This window comes from Nanorana parkeri, unplaced genomic scaffold (assembly GCF_000935625.1).
Source record: "Nanorana parkeri isolate BGI_ZX_2015 unplaced genomic scaffold, ASM93562v1 scaffold19, whole genome shotgun sequence".
Classification (NCBI taxonomy): Eukaryota; Metazoa; Chordata; class Amphibia; order Anura; family Dicroglossidae; genus Nanorana; species Nanorana parkeri.
Window position 1 is genome coordinate 2440113 of NW_017306287.1, and position 22871 is coordinate 2462983.

The 22871-nt window shown below is 45.3% G+C and overlaps 1 protein-coding gene across 3 annotated transcripts in view; it reads right to left on the reverse strand.

The window, feature by feature from the left end:
• Positions 1 to 22871, reverse strand: part of RAB11FIP3 (RAB11 family interacting protein 3) — a 68899-nt gene that overhangs the window by 651 nt on the left and 45377 nt on the right. Inside the window, exons 4-15 of one of the 3 annotated variants that reach the window (XM_018561799.1) lie at positions 20042 to 20196; positions 16895 to 17071; positions 14213 to 14353; positions 11887 to 11922; positions 9279 to 9369; positions 8289 to 8392; positions 7446 to 7586; positions 7241 to 7322; positions 5197 to 5334; positions 3038 to 3193; positions 2109 to 2249; positions 465 to 574 (exon numbers count right to left, since the gene is read on the reverse strand). In XM_018561799.1, the coding sequence (XP_018417301.1) occupies positions 465 to 574; positions 2109 to 2249; positions 3038 to 3193; positions 5197 to 5334; positions 7241 to 7322; positions 7446 to 7586; positions 8289 to 8392; positions 9279 to 9369; positions 11887 to 11922; positions 14213 to 14353; positions 16895 to 17071; positions 20042 to 20196 (1472 nt within the window). Of the gene's footprint in view, positions 1 to 460; positions 575 to 2108; positions 2250 to 3037; positions 3194 to 5196; positions 5335 to 7240; positions 7323 to 7445; positions 7587 to 8288; positions 8393 to 9278; positions 9370 to 11886; positions 11923 to 14212; positions 14354 to 16894; positions 17072 to 20041; positions 20197 to 22871 lie in introns of those variants that run through there. The other 2 variants (XM_018561807.1, XM_018561815.1) reach the window with 2 other exon arrangements.

The following is a 22871-nucleotide window of genomic DNA, read 5'->3' on the forward strand; positions in this document are numbered from 1 at the left end:
GGGAGAGGCAGCATGGGGAAAAGGGAGAGGCAGCATGGGGAAAAGGGAGAGAGAGAAAGAGAAAGGGGAGAGAGAGCTGGGGAATGGGAGAGTGAGGGTGGGGAAGTGGCAGGAGAGAGAGAGTGGTAGTAGCTGAGGGAGATAAAGAAAAAGAGTGAAATGATTAGGGAGAGAGCAGCTAGAAGAGAGAATGGGGATAATATACGAGAAGGGGAGAGCGGACTGGAGAGAGAGAGAGAGGGGGGGGAGAGAGAGCGGTGCAGCGGAAGATAAAGAACAAGAGCGAAAAGAGTAGGGTGAGAGTGCAGCTAGAAGAGAGAGGAGTGGGAATAATATACGAGAAGGAGAAAGCGGACGAGAGAGATAGAGCGAGAGAGATGAGAACTGTAGGAGAGAGAAATAAAATGTACATTTATCTTTTTACTTGTGCAAACCTGTGTGCGGTTGTTCTATCAATGACTTACTTCACTTCCAGAATGGCTGGGTTGGTTTCCATAATGGCTACAATAATACGGTCGATATAATCCTGTAAGCGCAGGTTGATCTCCTCTTGTTTCTGAATAGCCTCCATAAGCTGCAATGTATGATGCATTTAAACAATGTAAGGAGGTGCGGGTTTCAGTTACTGCAAACACTGCACACAGACATGAGGCCCATACAAACAATGTGGGTACGGGATGTATTTGATGGAATGTTTGAAGCCTGAGATTTTTAAGAAAAAGAAACATTTAGTATTCTGGAGCACAATGTGTGTCAGTACTTGACACAGGAGGGATTGTGATAATGAAAGCCATCCTGCATCAGGTGATTCGAGGGGGGGAGAATGGATGGGGACTGGTGATGTGGCAAAAAATTTGCCCTTTTTTAGGAACAGGAGTGAACGCATTTAGTGCAATGTAATACCAATATAGTTTACAGGACAAAAAGGGAGCAGAGTTCATAAACCCTTGTCCCCAGAACAGGAAGTGAGGCAAAGGTTTAAACCTTTGTCGCTTTCTTATTGCTTGCTGTGTCTCTTTCTCTTCCTGTCCTCTAAGGGTGAGAGAAGATGTCCAAAGGACAAGGAGAAATCTTGGCAATGGTGACGCAAACACTAATATTAGCTTCTCAGAGATTTCGCACTCCATCCAAAGAAAAAATAATTGCTGGAACCGAGCTCTATATAATATTTGTTATCTATATATATTTGCTATCACCAGCATGTTGGCGATGTACGACATTAAAGGGTAGTCTACTCCACATATTCTGGGAATGCCCCAAGATACGTCCCTTCTGGATATCTACAAGGATTATGCTTCAAAGATTAATCGATAAGACAATACCAGATGACCCTGTACACTTGCTTCTAGGCCTCCCTATTCCACATTTTCCGAAACCCATCACCAAATTCATTAATCATGTTTTTACTGCAGCAAGATGCCTTATAGCCTTAAAATGGCGACAATTAACTTCTCCGTCTCATGAAGATCTATTGCGAAGGATCCATGATATCCACAATCTGGAATATCTAACGGCCCGATTGCATAATACTATCCCTGAATTTGTTAAGGTGTGGTCTCCCTGGCAAATAGTCGAGAGAACTAGGAGCGATGATACATCCCCTGATGTTCTTCATTTCCCGTGAGTAAGAGAATGAGTAGGGGATAAGACATCCCCTCCCTGTTTAATGTTTATAACTTTTTTTTTGTTGTTGTTGGTTTTGTTTTGTTCTATAGTTCTGTATTTATGTTGAAACCTAAATAAAAAGCAAATTGATATATAATATTTGTATTGAAACCCTAGCAATCCACTTTCTTGAGATTCTGCCGTATAAGATATTAGCCTGGCCCGGCACCTCCTCTCCCCCCTTGCCCTGCTGTTGACGCCAACAATAAATCCATAAATCTGCCCTTTGGAACATACTGGATACCAATTATAAAACAGAACTGCATTTTACAGCCTATTGGAGCAGTTTCTCTCCTAAAGGTAGCTGCAAATATGAAAAACTATAGCTACTGATTCTGCAACATCAAGGGGGAAGGATATCACTACGTTGTACTACGTTGTGTTCCCAGCATGATTGGACATCACTGGCGCCCTACCAGTAAGACAAATCTATTCCTCCTCACCTCATCTCTAGAGACGCTGCTGATCTCTGCAGCCAGAGAGTCGGAGAATGTAGTAGAGAACAAGTTTTTCGCTCCCTGGATGCTAAGATTAATAATCTGTCCATTCAGTTCTTCATTCTGCTCCTTGAGGGCCCGTTGTTCCTGCGGAGAAAGTACAAAGAGACAAATAGCCCACTGAGTGGAAGGACATTAGGAGACAGATGGACAGCATACACGCAGGGTGAAGGAGTGCTCGGCATATGTGGAAAAGAATGGAATGCTAAACTTGTACAAAAGCTCCGCTATTAAAATCGAGCCCCAAGCAAACAGCTAAATACACAGTTGTAATGCAGATATGTGAACGAGGAAAAGGATTTCTAATTCTGTGCAGTTGCTTTTGGGATACATCGTTCTGCCAGACAGCACAGGAAGGAGGGTGACATCACTAGTCCCTAGGAGGTAGAGTTAGAGGCGGAAGAGACATAAAAACTTTGTCCCTACTCCTGATGACTTTCTGGGGGTTTTTTTGTATGTTGCAAGCCGCATGCGCCCTGCATTGTACCGCCCGACTAAAACAGCTAGATGCAAGAGACAAAGTAACTCTGTGTGCAGGTACACATCATCAGTAGCCGCCCAATGACCAAAGAGGATTGCAGCGGGATACGGAAGAATCTACAGCAGAGATGGTGTTGGTGGGCAAAGCAGCGCTGACAGGATCCTGGACCCATCATTGCTGGAGGACAGCGCAGAAGGAGGTAGCGGTGTGTCATAATCTGCAAGTATGCTGTGTATATCAACGCAGAATACAGTAGGGTCACAGTGAAGCAGCAACACACTGATAAATCATCAACCCACTCTGCTTTCTTCTCCTGTCAGCATGTTCCCTATCTGCACAGCTGCATGCACAGCTACCCTGAGATGTCTCATTTAACCACAAAATCTGTAAGTACCTGTTTAAGTCGTCGGACCTCTTGTTCTAGCTCAGCCTCCCTGGTGCGGCTGTTGTATTCCTGCAGCGCGGCGCTGTTTCCCAAGCCCATTTTCTGTTCCATTTCAAGACGCATGAGCTGCATCTGTTCCAGCTCCCGCCGCAGCTCTTCTATGACCTATTAAAAAAAGGAAGAAAGGTAATTGGGTCATTAATGTAATGCCCAAACTTATTGAACCCAATATATAGCATTAGCAGTGTTCCTCGTAGCCTCGTAGTGTCATGTGTCCATCGTTGCCTCCTCCCAAATGAAAATGTCCCTAAGGCCCCATTCACACTTGGCGATTTGTCGCGCAAATGCTTGCATCAAAAAGCATTGAATCGCGGCAAAATCCGCTCCAAAAAGGGTCCTGCTGTAGCGACACACGACCCACGACAGCAGGACCCTTTGCCCCATTGCAAAGCATTGAAGATCGATATCGCGCGATAAATAGCCGCGATATCGCGGGAATTACCGCGCGATAAATCGCTCAATGTGAACGGGGCCTAAAGGCAGCAAACTCTGGTTGTGTTTGCACTATGCTGGCTCTTGGTATCTAATGTCATTCCTTCCAAGTCTGCTCACAGCTTACTATAGACTCATCAATGTGGTCTTGTCTACTGGCAACAAACTCCATCACACCTTGGTATCATATTTGGCCCATGACTATGTTTATAATGAGGGCATGCCCTGGGATCTACTTACCAGTTGTCCAAGCCTTTTTTTTTATCATGCAGCAATAAAAACAGGCTGGTACTGTCAAATAATTCTCCATCAATTCAAAATCATAGCCCTGAGTAATATTAGGATATGCGAACGACAAGTTAATGTTTTTTGTGTATTCTTGTCATTTCTCTGGTCGCATTGCTCATTTCATGCAGAACTACTGACTAGACAACTCTGCCTACACGCTGACCTCCCAAGCTCCTTCCGCAGGGCCTATGTGAATGATGCCTTAGTGCGGTTCATATGCCAGGTACAAGAAGGATTTAAAACGAGACAAATTGCAGGACAAGGGTCATTTTTTTCTTACTATTGTTTCCTGTGTTTGAGAGGTAGGAGTCGGTGGCCTGGGTGTAATTCTGCAGTACAGTAACATCTGGATAATAATCATGTACCGTGTAGGTTGGCTATGCTCCCTGTGTGCATCTCATTTTGAATTCTGACTATAGTGTACTTTCAGGGCTTGTTCAAACCATATACTCCTCTTATGTTCGCCTCCAGGACTTCTCTAGAGTCTCTCCCATCCTCTGGAACTCTTTATTCCAAACTATCAGTATCTCCTACTCTGACTGCCTTTAGGCGATCCCTAAAGACTCATCTCTTCAGGGAACCCTATCCCACCTCAACCCAACCACTGAACCATCATATTCTCAAACAATTCATCCCCACACAGCTACCTCCTCATGTATCACTTTTCCCTCCCTGTTAGAGTGTAAGCCCTCAGGGCAGGGCCCTCCTTACCATCTTGTCTTGAATTATATTGTGACTGTACTGTCTTCCTTATACCCTTCCTTATACCCTGTTCAGTAGCACTCTCAGTTGGCTATGATTAAGGACCAGTATGGGGGCTGAAACATGTAAGCAGTTGTTTGTTTGCTGCTGTTATGCCTTTTTACATATAAAGTATTGGATGGACGGACCCCCTTGTGAGTGCCGGTTCTTTACCTATTGTCCAGTAGCACACTCACCTTGTGACAGTGGTGGTGTTTGAGGATTAGCTCAGCGCTGTCGCATGGAGTGAGTCATGCACACCTCCATATGACTAAGTACCTGGTTTATTCTTTGCTTCTGGCAGCTGAACTGAGTGGTGGGGGAGTGAAGGAAGGGTTATAGCATGTGCTGCTGGAGAGAGGAGCTGTTGCTTACAAACCCCTGATGTCTACAGAGACCCCGAGAGAGATCATTTAGGCAAAGAAAATTGCTTGCACGTTGTAGACCACAAAAGCAACAAAAAAGGTCACATGGGTCATGGAACTGTCACCAGAAAAAAGAGAAAGGCACATGGACATAAAACAAGGAGATAGAGAAGTGGGGTAATGGTCACAGGAGAGCAAGATGAGGTCACATGGGAATGGGATAAGGTCACATGAGTATACTGAGGTCATATACGTTCACCAATGAGAACGGAATATTCTTACCTCCTGACATCTTTCTTTCTCAGTCTGCTGTTTGTGCAGCTCCTTACTGAGCTTTCCCCCCAGTTTTCTATTCTGATCCAGGTGGTCTTGGAGCTGACGCTGAAGGTCCTCCACCTGATCCAGCAATTTATACTTCTCCTGTAGATAAATACGAAGAAATAGAACAAAGGAAGAGTACATAATGAGGCATTGTGTGTGCCAATTACTAACCAAGAACTAAATAATTGTAAAAATGAGATTGCAAAGCAAGAATACTTTCCACGGTCATTCCTTGACTTTTATATCAGACAAATTCAGATGTAAACATACCACCACACATCGCCCTGGCTCAGGGATAAGCTTACCATATTAACCGATTAATGTTCAATGAGACCCTGTCACTACCTAAATGAAATTAAAAACAGGTGCATGGAAAACAAGGCTTGCAATATGTACCTATCCCACTGCTGATCTCTACTGAATTGAAAAGACACCGCTTCCTGAAGAATACTCTGTATAGGAATTTTCCAGGCGTGTCAAATGCTCATTCCCCCTCTGTGCTTTCTGGTATGAGGGGATGAGGCATCTGAAAATTCTCTAATTGCTGAATGTAGAAACAGCCAAGATCGGTGGTGCGGGCAGCAGGCCAGGAGAGTGTTACAGCGGGCCAGGAGAGTGTTACAGCGGGCCTGGAGAGTGTTACAGCGGGCCAGGAGAGTGTTACAGCGGGCCAGGAGAGTGTTACAGCGGGCCAGGAGAGTGTTACAGCGGGCCAGGAGAGTATTACAGCAGGACAGGGGATATAAACAGCCTGTTTGCACCTCATTTGTTTAGTTAGTGTATACACGGCAATGCTCCTTATCATGCAATGCAGCAAGCTGCATTACCGGTATCAATTTATTGTAGTAACAATATAATAAACAGTACTACTCCAAAGCTCTTGTTGGATATCTACTTCCCCCACCTCGGGCAGGCACAGCACCTAAGCCCGTCTCCAATCACAGTACACCAAACAATATGGAACAAATGCCGCACACCAGGTTCAGTTTCAAAAGTCTTCATTTCACAGAGATAAGTTTGGTGATCAATCCACCCGAGATCCTCATGAAATTTGTACAACAAGTGCCTTATTGCTCCATATTGTCTAGTGGCCCATTTAATTTGATTTGGCTCCAATGCAGAAGAAATGTCACCTGCTCCATTTTTTTTTCTCCCTTTCTTCTGCAAGGCCCTACAACACATACCAGGTGCTCCACGGTTTGTAGATGTGTAGGGGGTGCCACTCAAAATGACGCACTTAAGTGTGCTAGCATGCATTGCAGCTTTTTTAAATTGGAAGGGAAATCCAACAGTGAGACATCATCGGCAAAATTCTGCAAAACGTTATGGCCGCCTTGACACATCCATTACACAGCCAAGTGATGGTGTCACACTCGGCATTCTTCATAATGCAAAATAAACAAATGGGGAATCTTGCTGCGAGGGAGTGACACTTTCATTGTGGCTTTGTGGGAGGGGGGATGCTGCTGGAGTCTCTAACACATGTAAGAATCTTGTGGATGGGTCAATCATGAGTGTACCCCCCTGAAAACTTCCATGTGCACCTTGCTTGAAAACTGGTTATGAGTTGAGGAGTGCGTCTGCCATTTGTTTTGCTTAACTGATTTGGTGCAGTGACACACTGGGGGTCTCAACTACCGTTGTGATGTGCGGGGTCCCTTGTGTGTCCCTGTGCCTTTAAGCAGGTTGGGCTGCCTCCTGGAGAACCTGCACCCAATTTTAACTTTTGCTACATGTGCTCCAAGATGGAGACTCCTATAGGTTAGAGTTAGGGCCGCACTATACAGAGGAGCCTTGGCGAGGCGGTGCGGCTTTCACATATTCTGCAGAAGACGTGTATCTAAACCTCTGTTTTTAACCTTAGTGGTGAGACAAGTTTTTTGCATGCTGGTTGGCGAGTGTGCTGGGAAACTTTTTGCTGTTCCCCTGGAAACTGGTTACACTCATTTTGTTTTGCGTCTGTCCTTACCTACATGAGACAGTAATTTAGGGCAGTACTGCTTACCTCTTCTAGCCTCTGTGTTGTTGCCTTGAAACTCGGCAGCTGAGAGCGGAGATCAGTGTTCTCGTTCTCCAGCTCTTGAAGTCTGCAGGGGAAGAGTAATTACTACACTGTAATCTTGAAAGCCCAGCAGAGTGCGCATTTTCCACATGAACATTTCGAGCAAGACAGCCCGACTGGCTCCCTCCGATCGAACCACAGTACATACCTAGCTTTAAGACTGCTCAGCTCATAGCTGCGGTCACGCTCCATTTTGCGCATATCATCTCTGTGTTTGCGAGTCTCTTCGCTTTGAACCTCGTCTGACAGCAGCTCTTGATCTTTTAGCTGTTCTTCTAGTGCATGCACCCTGATATGCAAATAAGTCAGAAGTGTCAATTACATTGGATCATTATATATTAATTCTCAATATTTTATTATTCCAAATGTTTTCACATGCACTACATCAGGGGTAGCCAAACTCCGGCCCTCCAGCTGTGGTGAAACTACAAATCCCATGATGCATCTCTCTCTGGGAGTCATGTCTGTGGCTGTGGGAATCAAGCAATGCCTCATGTGATTTGTAGTTCCACCACAGCTGGAGGGCCGGAGTTTGGCTACCCCTGCACTAGATCAATGCCAGTCAACGCAAAGGCCCTTTTTACACTGCCTTTAGGTAGGTTGCTGTGCATTGTGCGGGGAAATGCTGCGGTGGATAGGAATGAAATGTCACTTTAAAAAGGTACAGTAAGGTGAGGGTGCTCTCCGCACACCTTTCAGCAGTCCCGGCCAATACACGAAGATGGTGCTTGTAGTAACTCCACGGATGGCACCGTGCAAAACGAACAATTGAAGAAATAGGTCACCAGCACTCAAAGAGTTTAAAAATGAATAAGTCCTTTTTATTGGACAATGGTGTCACGACAATCAAAAAGAGCCGACGTTTCGGGGCCACGCAGGGTCCCTTTCTCAAGGCAAAAAAAAGGTAAACAACATGTAGTAACAATGTAAGGCAACCCAGCCCAGCCAACCCTTAGCTGCACTTCAATTGTCACATAACCTCTCTTCTTACCTGTGAAGTAATTGCAGATTCTCTTGTCGAAGTCGGTTCTGTTGTTCACTTGTGGTGGCCGCATCTCTCTCCAGCTCGCTCACACGCTGCTCTAGGTACAGCACCTACAGAAGAAAAAGAGCAATTTGAGCAAGGCAGGAAGTTTAAAGAAGAACAACAACAGTCAACTCTCAAAACAAAAACGAACTCCCTATGCAATACACTGAACTCTGATGGGGTCAGTCCTGTAGTTCCTTTCACTGACCCCTAAATCACTGCCGAGTCCTGCATGCCCTGAGGTCAAAGAAGGAACCATAGCCCATGGAGGGGGACACAGTAATCCAACACTCCCAGAAATGTTGACTGCTGAACAGCCTCACAGGGCTGCAGCCTAAAAGGAAGGGAAGAGGTAGGAGACACGGACCACTGGATAGGCGAGTATACTACCTCTTCTCTTATAGGGTAGTAGGGAGGCACCGATACCATTTTTTCAGTATTGAGTACCGATATTAATCTTTTTCGGTACTCGCCGATAGCGAGTACCGATGCTGGTACTTCTGCTAGCACAGAGCGGGATTCCCTGTGCGATGAAGAAGCCGCCTGGCTTCTTGTTTGCCCGGCAAGCCGGCTTCATGCTGTTTGACTGGCTCGATGCCCAGCCAATTAGCATCGAGCTGGCTTCACAGGTCAATCAGGAAGCTGGGTAGAGAGTCATTACCCGCCGTCTGGCTTCCCGATTGGCTGGGAAGCCGGCTCCATGTTCCCTCGCGGCACTGCCGGTCAGAGGAAATCTTCCCCTGACTGGTAGTTCCAGCATCGAAGGCAAGTATTGGAACATTTCGGCGGGTACATGCCCAAGTACTCGGTATCGGCACCAATACCGATACTAATATCGGTATATCCCTACAGGGTAGTGCTGTTTTGATTTGTTTAGAGACTAGACAGACTCTCAATTTATGAAACATTGAAGCCCCCAATTTGTAGCTAATAACCTTTGAACAGCGATGTTACCTTATCAGTGAGATCCGTCTCATCATACGCCATGTGTGTCTCCTGTTCTTCCTCCGGCTCTTCCCCCAGGAATCCGCTGTTATGTAGCCTCCTACAGAACAGGAAACAAGTTTAAAGGATTGGGGTGGAAAAGAGGGTATTTTCCGATGCAGCGGTGATAAAGAAACACCGGCAGAAAAATGGCAAAGAAGATTTGTTTTAGATCTCCTCTGCTAATAGTGTATCAGCGGTTGTCATCTTTCCAGGATGCCTGCCCAAATATGAAAAGGCCAGGAATGAGGATGCTATTTCAGGTCCTGATTGATGTGCATATGTGGTTGTTGAATGAACACTTCCAATCTCTCATAATTGATCTGCAGCTGCCAGCATTGCCCGTACATGCCCAGACTTGGCCATTAGCATGGATGGATCAGGCTGTCAGCAGCAGAGTATAAAATATTATGTCGCCCTAATCTGCACTATACAGAGGACATATATCATACAAACACAACAAAACTTAGGTTGAAGACAAGCCCTAGTTTATTGCGTCTCCTGATAACCTAAAACCCTCATATGTGTGTAGTGAGCCGTTCCTCCTATTTGCAAAGGAAGGATCGCTTATCTGTATTTCCCTTGCTGAGCTTGCATTAGGTCATAACCTTTGTCCGCTTGCAGAATGCTGTTGTATGGAAGTTCTACTTGCTAAAAATGTTACCCATGGGAAAAGCTTCCATCGCGGCTCCCAGACCACATACTAGTTGCAGGACACAAACCGATATTCCGCGCACTAGTGACAGTAAGCCAGCTGTCATCTAAGGCCATTCACATGGGTAGTTTTCCTTCATAAAAGATTACCATTAAAGCAAACCTGTCACGTGTATAAAGTACTACAAGGAACCTCATGAGTTTGTGGGCTCATGCACATACAACACGCTGCGTTCAGATCTGTAATTTTTATGGATGCGACATCGGCTGTATTGTATGCTTTTTGCTCATTCACACGGCTCCGCCTTGGAGTGCTGCGGAACCAAAACTAGAAAAAACACAAGTGAAGAATGACCTCAGCTTTCAGTCATACTATATGACTGAATGCCACGGCCATTGGGCACCTGCACTGCCGCCTGGTGAATGCCTCATTCAGGGAGAGATGTACACAACAATGTGTAATCAGTGGTGCGGAATGTACGCATCTCAGCTCACATGGACATAAGTGTGTGATACAATAAAGACAACTTTTTACGCAGCAAGATCCCGCCTAAATCTTATATGGCCGTGAGCATGAGAACTAAAAAATGTATCTCAAGCCAAAACTTTTTTATTTAACTTCTGATGTCATGACTAAGGAATGGTTAAAACCCATCAGGTTTTTTTTGTCTGCCATCTATATCCTATTGAGGAGATTTCCCTTCAAGCAGTCCTGCAGAAGATGAGAGGAGATCTCTCTATACCAGGGATGGGCAAACTCCAGCTGCTGTGGAACTACAAATCCCATGAGGCATTGCAAGATTCTCACAGCCACAGGCATGACTCCCAGAGGCAGATGCATGGTGGGATTTGAAGTTTCCCCACAGCTGGGGGACAGAGTTTGCCCTCCACTGCTCCCAATGGAGGGAAATCCCCTCTTGGGCAGTTGTCACCAAAACAAAATATCCCGGTTGGAATATATCCCCTCCGGTCTGATACCGGTGACAACACAAATTATTTTATTACCCTCACTTTTAGTCCTGGTGACAATGGTCACCAATACAAATACAGAGTGCAAATCTCCCTAGGAGGCACACAGTGAAAGAGTGAAAGAAACCCTTGAGGACCAATACACAAAGAAAGAACTATGTGGTAGCATACGGGAAGGTTACAACTCCTAATAGATTTTTATTTCTGCTGAGTTCCTGTTGCAGATTTTTGCTCACTTGAAACTTCTGTCACCAGCACAGGAAGTAGGTGAAAATCACTAACTGTGCCCTTGACAACAGTAAAAACCAGACGGGGGTCTAATCCTTCCACACTCTGTCTGCCTTGACATACACTTTAAAGGTATTTTGCAAATTGCAACCAGTGTACAAACCTAAATTTGACTTATCAGCCTCTTGCAATCCCCTCTACAGCACAGCTATGAACAGTAAAGGGAGAGGCAAGACAGAGAGCCAGTCAGGTGTGTTTCATGAAAATAGTTGGCAGGTGACGAGAGCAATAAGATGACCTCACAAGTCTGCTGCTACTCCTTCACAGTCCAGTCAGCAGACTGGGGGTGGAAAGGGGACACCACAGCATTCCTTAAAGGGTGAATTAGGGAAAATGGAATTACCCCCTCCAATCTGGCCCCTGCTCATCCCGCTTAGCAAAAAGCAAAGTACTTCAGAAGTAGTTCTCACTGGTCAGCGTAGCCAGGTGGAAGAGGTCATTCCATTTTCCCAGATTCGCTGTGTAAATCTTAGGACGTGATGGAGAGAAATACAAGACCTTTTGGCAGGTAAAACAGCTTCCTCATACGCATTCCATCTGTGGTATTAGCTGTTTGCCTGGAGATCAGCTTTAACAATGACACCACGGCCTTCCTAATGTTGACTCAGGCTTGCAGAGCAGGACTCTGTAAAACCAATGTCAGCCGAGCATGGTTCAGGTCACTTACCGGGCCTCCTTCCTGCTGCAGGTCCTCTTGTCGGGGCTGTAGGAGAGATAAAAGGGGGACAGTATAAATGAGAGTGAAAGAGGGAGACAGCGAATAAACAAGAGGAAGGAGTGGGAAGGTGAAACAGCCTGTAACACAAAGCTTCCACCACACAACACACGCAGAAGCTATGAGAGGCTCAAACAGGCACAGCATGCAAAGCAAGTGCAGGAGAGGTAAATATATGCCATGCGGCACGGCGAGGCTGCGTATCACCCGGCAAACAAGAGATATCTGAATACCAACAGGGAGAGAAAACAAGTTATGGAGGGGAAAACGTACACCAGTATAGGCTCTGAAGATAGCGGCGGTGAGAAAAAAAAAAGTTAACGGTCACATGACCTCCCTATCAGTAGAAGTGCTGAGATTATTCCTATTTCCTGCACCAGGAAAAAACAATAAATGGAGCTCATCCAATCACATCTCTCCCCTGCCCCCCCCACATCTGTCATCTCGTATGATAAGTGCAAACCGGGGCGGAGGAGCTGACACATGGCTGCTGGCTACCTTCATACGAGACTGTAGGAGAGGTATGTGCCTCACATAGATGATTTTCACTGTACAGTAATGACGAGTTGTGTCGGCAAAGAAAAATTAGCTTTGCATCCTCAGTGCTCCAGCTGCTGTGGAACTACAAGTCATAGCCACATGCATGACTCCCAGAGGCATGATGGGATTTCTTTATGGGATTTGTAGTTTCACCACAACCGGAGGGCCGAAGTTTGGCTACCCCTGCTCTATAGCATGGGTAAGCAACCTTGGCACTCACTCCAGCTGTGGCAAAACTACAAATCCCATGAGGTATAGCAAGACTGACAGTCACAGGCATGACTTCCAGAGGCAGCGGCATGATGGGATTTGTGGTTTTACCACAGCTGGAATGCAGAGGTTGCCTACCCCTGCTATAGAGTGCGACTTGAACGACCGCTCTGAACATGCTGGGCCTGTTGACATCACATTCAAGATGGCAGCGCCCATCAGCAATCTCAGGGCTTTTGGAGGTCTACACAAGGGAAGCAGTTACAGGTAAATGACATGCAAAAAAAATACATTAAATGTCCATCTATTCCTATGGGAAGAGTGTTAAAAATAAATGGTCTGATGACAGGGTCTCTTTAAAGTTTCCTTGCCTTTTCTCTCCCCAACTACCCTAAACAGCTCTAAACCACCCAGCCCTGTCAACGTTTTCTACTTACCTAGATAGTGCTGAGGCCCAAGGAAATGTTTACATCGGTGCCGGGGCCCATAGCAATGTTTACATCCATTGTCCAGTACAATCACACAGACTTCTATGGGGCTTGAACGCTTACTCTTGAATGCTCCGCTCTCCAGCAGCATATACTCACCTTTTCTATACTCCCCACCACTCAGTTTAGCTGATACATGGGTAAAGTTTGCTTTAAGATGCATTTACAAAGCTTTCCTGCTACATTTATAATGCATTGGTATGCATTCGGACTACATGCCCATTCGTTTCTAAAACAAGCAGCACAAGTGGAGTCATCCACGGCAGCAAACTGGTGTATTACACACAACACGTGCACTTTAAAGGCAGCAGCTGAATACTTGCACCTTTTTGACACTTCCAGATACTTGGAGCCCTCTGTAGTGTGAAATGCATACAACGCCTAATGCATCATCAATGCTTCTCGATCTTATACGTTTCATCATCTCCTATAAACTTTCCTTTACTAGTATTTCAAAGTACCAAAGCCGTAGAGACACACAAAGCAGAACATTTGTCATGCAGAGACTTTCCCACACATGCACAACAACCTTCCATAAAACTGGACAGGGAGAGGAACACTGGAGACCCTTTGTAAGAAGTACATGTGATTTAATGGGTAACTGAACACCCTTTATAAGTAATACTGGTTCAGTGGCGAATGGGTGGTATAAGGAGGAGGGCATTGAATTTTGAGAGGCAGAGCTATCTGCTTTACTTATTAAAGTGTCTTAGAGGTAATCTGTACCGAAGCAAAACGCCTGCATGGGATAGTCCTGATGCAAGCAAGTCTTCCTGAATCTATTTACTGCCTGGGAACATATGTAATATGTAAGCAAGGCAATGTAAAGCTTTATATTGTTTTGCTTCATGACAGGGCCTCTTTATAAGATTTGATAAGTCTTGATCAATAAATCAGCAAAGACAGCAATGTACAAAATGCCCTAGGACCAGGTTTTAGGGTACATTGCTCATTCAGTCACATGATCTTCTCCTGGAAGGGCCTCATTTGGTAGATATACCTCACCCTGTCATTACTGCATTACAGGCATGCATTGTCACCTGTCCATCTCAAGGTATCGGAGACGGGTAGATAAGTCTTCCAGGCGGTTGATATGTTTGTGGCACTGGCTGCAGTACAAGCCCCCTAGGGCTGGACAAGGTGGGGGTGCTAGAAGTTGGCGCTCCGACACAGGTGCACCACTGAGGGGGGGAACGCAAAGATTGTGCATGAAGATGTGTATACCTGACCTTACCGGGGGTATATAGAACATAATGAACTACTGCAAACTGTTATGCGTCCGTACGTTTTGCTGCGTGCAGAGCTTGGCACTTCACAAGTAATATGACTATATCTGGAGTAGGCAAACTCAAGCCCACCAGCTGTGGTGCATCAACAAATTCCATTAGGCATTGCAAGACTCTGACGGCCACAGGTATGACTCCCAGAGACAGATGCACCACACCACAGTCAGAGTGCAGGAGTGTGCCTACCCCTGGACTATATGATACAGTGGAAAGGATACCCTTCCTGTGTACACAGGGTGTTTTGGCAGATCTTAAAGGAAGTCCTTTAGGTTGTGTCCTTTGTCTGTGTGACTCCACTCTTTAAAGGAGAACTATGACATGAGTGATTTCTAGGGCTGCAACAACTAATCGACATAATCGATTATAATCGATTATTGAAAAAGTTGTCAACTTTTTCAATAATCGATTAATCGGCTTTTGATAAGGTGCCCCTGTCCACAGCTCCACACACGTTGCGCGCCCCACCTCACGCTCGCCGCTGCCAGACCCGCCCGCATCCAAGCTACACACGCCGCATCAGACAGACACCACAGGTGGCCACCAGGGGGAGCAAAGAGAATCAATACACCTGCAGCAGCCAGTGTGGATACACCTTCTCACTTTAAAGTTGGCGGGGGGGATCTGAGGCACCTGATGAGCATAAAAAGCATGTGCCAAGTGCTTCCTTTTAAAGCCTATCTCCGGGGGGAAAGTACCCTTACAGTGGGGATACTACCGCACTACAAAAACTAAGCCCATTTTTGTCTAGGGGACTAGTGTAAAGGACTTTTACTTACTTGACCATTGCTTGGAGGTCATGGCTCAATGGCTCACCTCCTCCATTTTGGCTTGTGATCTGTCCCTCGGCATCCTCAAGTATAACGTAAGTGATGTCAGCGGGCCCTTGACCGCCAAAACGGAGGGGAGGAGAGAGCATGGGTGCCGGTCTTGGAGCCTGCAGGAGCAGAGATCAAGTAAAGGTGGCCATACACTGATCTATTTTTTTTCGTTCCACCTGCGGGCTGAACCTAAAAAATAGACCCGATTCCTCCATCAACACTAACAACGTGTCAGTCGAGGAACCTCTGCTGTTTACACTGTCAGAATACCTTACCAGAGCGGGCAGCCCATTGGCTGCTGGCTCTGAATGTACGAAAATTCAGCTGATCGAAGGGTGCCAGCTGAAAGGGTGCCAACAGCTCCACACACTGCGATTTTCCTCAAACACCAGCCAAAATTCGCACAGAGCACGGGCACCCTTAATAATAGTCCTTTGCATACGTACCTAGACATAAACGAGCAGTTAATTCTTGCACTGTTGGGGTAGCCCCACTGCAAGGGGAGTTTTTTTTTGGAGATAGGCTTTAAAGAACATGCGGAAGAGCCCTAAACATCTATCCAAACCTACCTGTGGTTATCGGAGGTAACCCCTGTTTTCAATATGGTCCCATCTCTCTGCAATAATGAACTTCCTAAACTCGGCACACAGCAAAACAGGTGAGAGCAGATGAAACATCTGTCTGTATACAGTCTGATGAATAAACCTTCTTCAAGTAAATCTGGCACCACAACATTTATATTATTTTATATTACTTTTGCATCCATTTCCAGATGCCTGTATTTAACATACAGTGAATCCAAGATTTGTTTTTTTTTTTATATGCTACGTAGACCTGAGACATATTCTTTGAACATCTCAGCTTTAATGCCAAGTCAAGAGCTGTGACCATCTCCCTGCATCCTATAATTCAAAGCACACACCACTCTGCCTGTCTGCGTGACCTGTTAAAAGGCGCAAGCTTTAAGATGCAGGGGTTGTACCACAGTTCTTGTCTGGTTGTTGAGATTTTTATATAGCGCAGGTCTGATTCACGTCAACGGAAGCAAATCTGGATTTAATAGAAGACAAGTGCAGACACATTACCAAAATGCCACCTTTGTTAAGAAAGTGCTGTAACCCCATTACAGTGAATCTGTCATTAAAATAAATATTAAAAAAATATAGAATATTAAAAAAAATAAAGTGAAGGCACCTAGAATGCCCACCCACCCTAGTAGCAGCCTCCCAAGTCCAGTTCTGATAAGCCAAGCTCCAACACTTCTTAGCCCCCACATATTCCTATTGGCCTAATACTATGATTGACACCTTCACTGGTCAATAAGAATATGCCGGAGGAGGTGGGCAAGCTTTGGTACTATCATAATGGCCCGGTATCACCATGACAGGAGGGCTCGGGAGGCCGCCGCTGGTGTGTGCACGGTTTTTTCATTTTATTTTGAAGACATTCTCCTTAAAAAACTTATACAGTGCCTTCTCTGCTTCCCACAAAATGTGGCTTTAAACATCCTACATTGCTGCTAGAGTCCTGACCTGAAAATGGCTGTTGTCAGGACTTCTTACCAAATTTTGTCAGTGTTTATGTGCCCTAAATTCTCTCACCTCACTGGCGATCTTACCTGGAGGTGATGCGTTGTGTGCTGTTTGACGTTTGGGTGAAACTGTCCGGCTCATCCTCGCAGTGACTGTTGAACATGTCTGGTTCCGCTCCTTCACCAAAATCCTCAAACTGCTCCTCTTGGCCAGCGACTGTGACCACAGATATGTCACATAGAGAGAGCTCCAGACCTTCAGGCCTGAGAGAGAAAGGAAGAGTGAGTTGGGGCAGAAGGTGGACAGGTGAAAGTAGAGGGCACCCTATAGGAATTACACAGATTAAGCATTACAGTGTCTTCCTTTCACTTTCTGACCTGCATTGGGAGAATGCAAAGGAAGAAACTGATTGTGAAGGTCCCCTCACCCTATAAAGTTCTACATCTCGTAATTCCCTTTCTGCACGTCTTGGTCAATTCTAGAAATTAATTCTAGAAGTGGAACTATCAGAGACTTGCACCCTGTGGATTTAGGGATGCCAAGTAGAAATCTTGGAAGTGGAGCCATCAGAGACTTGGAGCCTGCAAATTGAGGGATGTCGCCTAGAAGTCATGGAAGTGGAGCTATCAGAGACTTGCAGCCTGTGGATTGAGGGATGCCCCCTAGAAGTCTTGGAAGTGGAGCTATCAGGGACTTGCAGCCTGTGGATTGAGGGGTGGTGGCTAGAAGTCATGGAAGTGGAGCTATCAGAGACTTGGAGCCTGTGGATTGAGGGATGGTGACTAGTGATGGGCGTGTCCGCAAGCGCCTCGTGCCGAGCCCGCCGGGAAGCTGTCAGCGCGAAGGGCCAATCACAGGCACAGACATTTCCCGATCTATGCAGCTGCGGACCGGGAACATGTCTCAGTGCCTGTGATTGGCCCTGCGCGCTGACGGGTTCCTGGCGGGCTCGGCACGAGGCGCTTGCGAACACGCCCGAGCCCATTACTACTGGTGACTAGATGTCTTGGAATTGGAGCTATCAAGGACTTGCAGCCTGTGGATTGAGGGATGCAGACTAGAAGTTTTGGAAGTGGAGCTATTAGGGACTTGGAGCCTGTGGATGTTTTTAGTTTTTGATACAGTAGGAGAGGGTGTAAACTCATAATGAGTTTATTTTTTGCGACCTATTTCCCATTAGGGAGAATTTCAACCACTTCCTGCTCAAGAAACAACAGAAGTGGGAGGAAATCTCTACAAAATGTGGGGAATTTCCCTCTAAGACCGAAACAGTGGTCTCCATTGGAAAAATCTTCCTCAACTCTTGTTCTGGTGGCAAATTTTTGGATCTTCCATCACCTTCGGTAGCAAAGGTTAGCAGGACAGAGAGAGAGAGGGAATTCATTTTATGAGGTTAAGGGATGTCCTACTAACTTTGAGAAAATATAGGAGAGAAAGGCCCGGCCCCATGTGAACACCAGATCTCAGAATGAATCTCTTATACACCCAAATAGCTCCAGACACGCACTCTATTAACCCAAACAGATTTTAGTTTCTATATATACGAAAGGTTGATGAATATTCTTCATTTTACAGCCGTATTATCTTTCATAATCCTTTCTATTGGTAGCTGCACAACACTATTATATTAGTTTTATTTCCCTTCATGCCAGGTCTTCCTTGTTAAAACCAAGACAAAGGATTGCATTCTTTACAATGTGCTTCCATTGTAACCAGATTTTTCCTAAGACTCCTTTTATTGTACATTGACAATGGATAACATGGTAATCTGATTTGTTACCATTTGTTCAATAAACATGACTACTAAAATAAAATGACAGTTTCATGGGCGTCTCGAGGGTAGGCGACACCCGGAGTGGAGATTGGGCGACACTCAACTGTGGCGTCATTGCGCATGTGTGGTGATGGACGGCGGCAGAGAGAGGAGGGGACGTTAACCTGGCGGGATGAGGTATGCCGCCGGGTCCCCTCCTCTCTCCTGACACCGTCGGGCTCTCGGTCAATGACCGAGTGCCTGACTTTTCAGAGGGGGTGACACCAAAATGACTGGCACCCCCCTTGTGACGCCACTGGACAGTTTCTAGCCCTTTCCCTGCTCCATCAAAAGCATAAAAAAGGAAATATTTTGGCTATACACACACACTTCAAATAAGCCTGGTGTATTACCAGAACAAAACAATACAAGGGAACAGCGTAGACCTAATCTATAGAGTGTTGGTGCTAAAAAAAATTCAGCTCTTTAAATCAGCCAGAAACATTTTACAAGTTCCTATGTACAATGCAATCACATATTTAAATTGGTATTCCAAATATGAATTTAATGTTCATTAGATTATATCATAGATTCAGAACTACAGAATAACAAGCAAATAAAATGAGAAATATTTAGGGCCTGACATCTACCGAAATGGTCAAAGTTATGTGTACACCCCTCCAAAATTAATGAGTTCAGATGCTCCCATTGAAGGCTACTTTTATTGCAAGAGCATAGATATAGCCAGCTTCATATAGATATGGTTTGGCAAGTCTGCTGTGGAGAACTCGAGTGGCCTTCACAGAATCTTGACCTCAACCCTACTGAGCACCTTTAAAATGAATTTGAATGCCGGTTGCAAGCTCGTACATCAGTACCTGAGCTCACAAATGCTCTTTCGTATGTGGGGTACAAATTCCCATAGACACCCTCCAAAATCTTGTTGAAGGTCTTCCTAGCAAAATGGAGGCTGTTATAGCCACAAGGGATTAGGCCATTACCTTCATGTTAATGCCCATGGTATTGAAATTAGATGTTCAACAAACTCATATAGATGTCATGATCAGGTATCCATAAACTTTTTGGACATCTAGGGGTTCATTTAGAAATTCTTGTACTTGTCAGCGCCATCTAGGGGTGCTAGTGCCGTGCAGACCTTTTATAAAGAAACTCCATAGTGTATTTCATCTTTTAGTTGTTGCCAAATCAAAAAAGCAGACTACAGCCTTATATGCCTCAAAAACAGATTTGTGTACTTTGGGTTCCAAGTTCCGCCCACCTGCCATAGCTTCGGCAGCAGCATGGACACAGCAGAGCTGGACACTCAAGTAGGGAGCTTTTGCCACTGGCATTCTTAATAAAAGAAGCCAGTGGGAAAAAATTGATCTGCAACCTACTGTAACTAAAGCATAAATTCTGGGTGGACAGACCCTTTAACTTCAGTCTGAAATGCAGAAGGCCTATTCACAAAAATACTCACGATGCAGATGTATGTCTGCGAGACCCTGCCCCATCACCCTCCGTTTCTGGGTCTTCCTGAGCCGCCAGTCCTCCCGTGTCCTCATCCGTGAATGTCTCACACTCACTGTAAGCACTCTCTGAGCCCACATAGGCGCTGTCCGTCACCTCCGTCACCTGTGGGGACACAGACGTTAATAGTAAGAAGAAAAAAAAAGTCTGAAGACTATACTTCAAAATGTAAAGCTGAAACTTATCATGTAATCAATGTAGGTCCATGCAATACAAACAGATCATTAATGGTGGAAGGGTCTGGCAGGGTGTGTAACCCTTCTAACACTATAGTCCTTTCCAGCCTCCAGCATCCAGCCCCATGCCATCAGCTCATCCTTAAGAATGAATGGGGCCTTGGTACGCATGCGCAGTAGGAAGAGGAGCCAGCCTGGGATGTTTTAGTTACAAAGGCTGTGCAGAGCTGCACGGTAAAGTTTGCTAAAAGGTACAGATGTTCTTAAAAAGTATTAACATACTCTTAAGCAGTAAAATTGCTTTAAGGCTGGGTTCACACCTGGGCGTTTTTCAGCACTAATCGAAGCGCCGAAAAACGCTCAAGAAGTGAAATCCTATGAATCCCTATGGGCATGGTTCCCACCTGGGCGTATTTCAGCGCGATTTGTCACGCTGAAAAATGCCCTACGCGCAAAAAGTACTTGAGCTTCTTCTTCACGCGTAGGGGCCAATTTCAGCGTCTATCCATTGGTATTCCCGAGTGTGGCTCGGGATTAACAAAGCGGTAACCCCGAGCCACACTCGGGAATACAGCGTAGGTCTTACCTTGCCTGGGAGCCCCGCTGTGTCCTCCGGCCGCTTCCGGGTTCTGTCCCTTGCGAGCGGCCGCGTCGCAGGGGGGTGGAACAGGCGGGAAGTTTGAAAGTTAAAAACACAAAATAAGAAAACGAAAAAAAGATAGAGAAAAAAAGGAGAAAAAAAAAAAACCATACCGCCAGGAAGGTTAAAAAACGAGCATCGAACTCGCGTTTCATTGGACTAAAAAAACGTGCTGAAAACGCACCTACTAGGAACGCCCAGGTGTGAACCCAGACTAAAACAAGCCTACACTGACCTCTGTAGCCATAGATATTGTAGAGTAATTCATCGTCATAGGTAACAACAGAGACTCTGTAATCGTGTGCCAGTTGGCTCCTAACAGCTTACGGCAACCGCTGTTTGGCTGGTAGACAGCTAAGTCCCCACTGCCAGAGAAAGCGAGGGAGATGAGCTGCGACTTCAGTGCCTCTGATGTGGATGTTGAAGATTCATTTCTCCACAGCGCCTGCAGTTATGGAGATCAGCAAGGGCTTGGTTTAAAGCTCTTATATTGCTTGTTACCAATATGTAAAATGTTTTAATGTCTATAGTCTTAATGTGGTTTAAAGTGACACTAAACTCAGGAGGTAAATCTTAAACATTCATTCAAGTACCTTATCCATTACCAAAAAATATATCTTATTTGTGTATCACTCGGCTGTAGATCCTCAAATCTCTGAATTGGTGCCGACACTGTCCTTCCTTCTGCAGGGTGGCTACTTTTGTTCCCCATGGTCCCTGTGTGTGTGTTGTAAAGTAGTCACCGCTCCAAGCTCACTCCTGTGATGGACTACAATCTCATGTTTAGTTTACTAATTTGTATTGAGATTGTAGTCCATCATGGGAGTGAGCTTGGAGCGGTGACTACTTTACAACACACACAGGGACCATGGGGAAGAAAAGTAGCCACCCTCCAGAAGGAAGGACAATGTCCGCACCAATTCAGAGATGAGTTGAGGATCTACAGCCGAGTGATACAGAAATAAGATACATTTTTGGTAAAAGTTCAGGTACTTGAATGAATGTTTCAGATTTAACCCCTGAGTTTAACGTCACCTTACATTCTTCTTGCACAAAAAACATAAAATCCCACTATTATTGTGCTGTACTGACTGTGTACACAGGTCACCCTTATTAACTCTGCTGGTTTATATCTAATAAGACTAACCGAGTCGGGTTTATAATTAAAAACACATTCTGCCAGAGGGCTTTTAAGGTTGTAAGGGTGACTGCAGGGTAAGAACAGGGACGTCGTATTGCTCAAAGGGACAAGAAGGCCGGGAAGGACGAGCCTCTGCCCTTCCTGTCCCCTACAATGTTCTCCATACTCAGCATAAACGTTATCTGAACAAAGTTCAGGAATCTGTGACAGAAAATAAGACAGAAGAGACAGTTTTTTTTTAATCATGGTGTAAAATGGAACAAAATTGGCCAAGGCGCATACTAGAGGATGCAGTTGAAGCGTAGATTTGCATCAGTGCGATGCGTTGTATGTGTGCTGCTCATTTACATACATGTGTGTTTTAGACACATTAATAATGAATTCTATATAATGAGTATTCTTGAATTCTATATAAAAGGAGTATTTTGACTGAAACGGCATCATAGATGCAGCAAGCAGGACTTCTACTGCATCGCAACACGCACATAGGAATGGGGCCTCAGGGTCAAGAACAGGCAGGCTGTCTCAGAGGTACTCAATGGGCACAAAGCTACATTCCTGTGCCCGCTGAAGCATATCCCAACACCACCTTGCATTGTGTGTACATAACCCCCTCCATTCCCCATGGAGATAAACAGCTCTTTAAGGTAACAAACACCTACCAGGCAATCAACATTTTCTGATGCAGTATACATGAGGCCTTCTACAGAGAGCTGGTCCTAGCCACGGACAGTCGGACTCCCCGACACCCCGAAATACATTGAGCTTGTTCCTTTTTGCTTCCCTACTTTATGCTTATGGACATATCTTAAACTGGCCACAC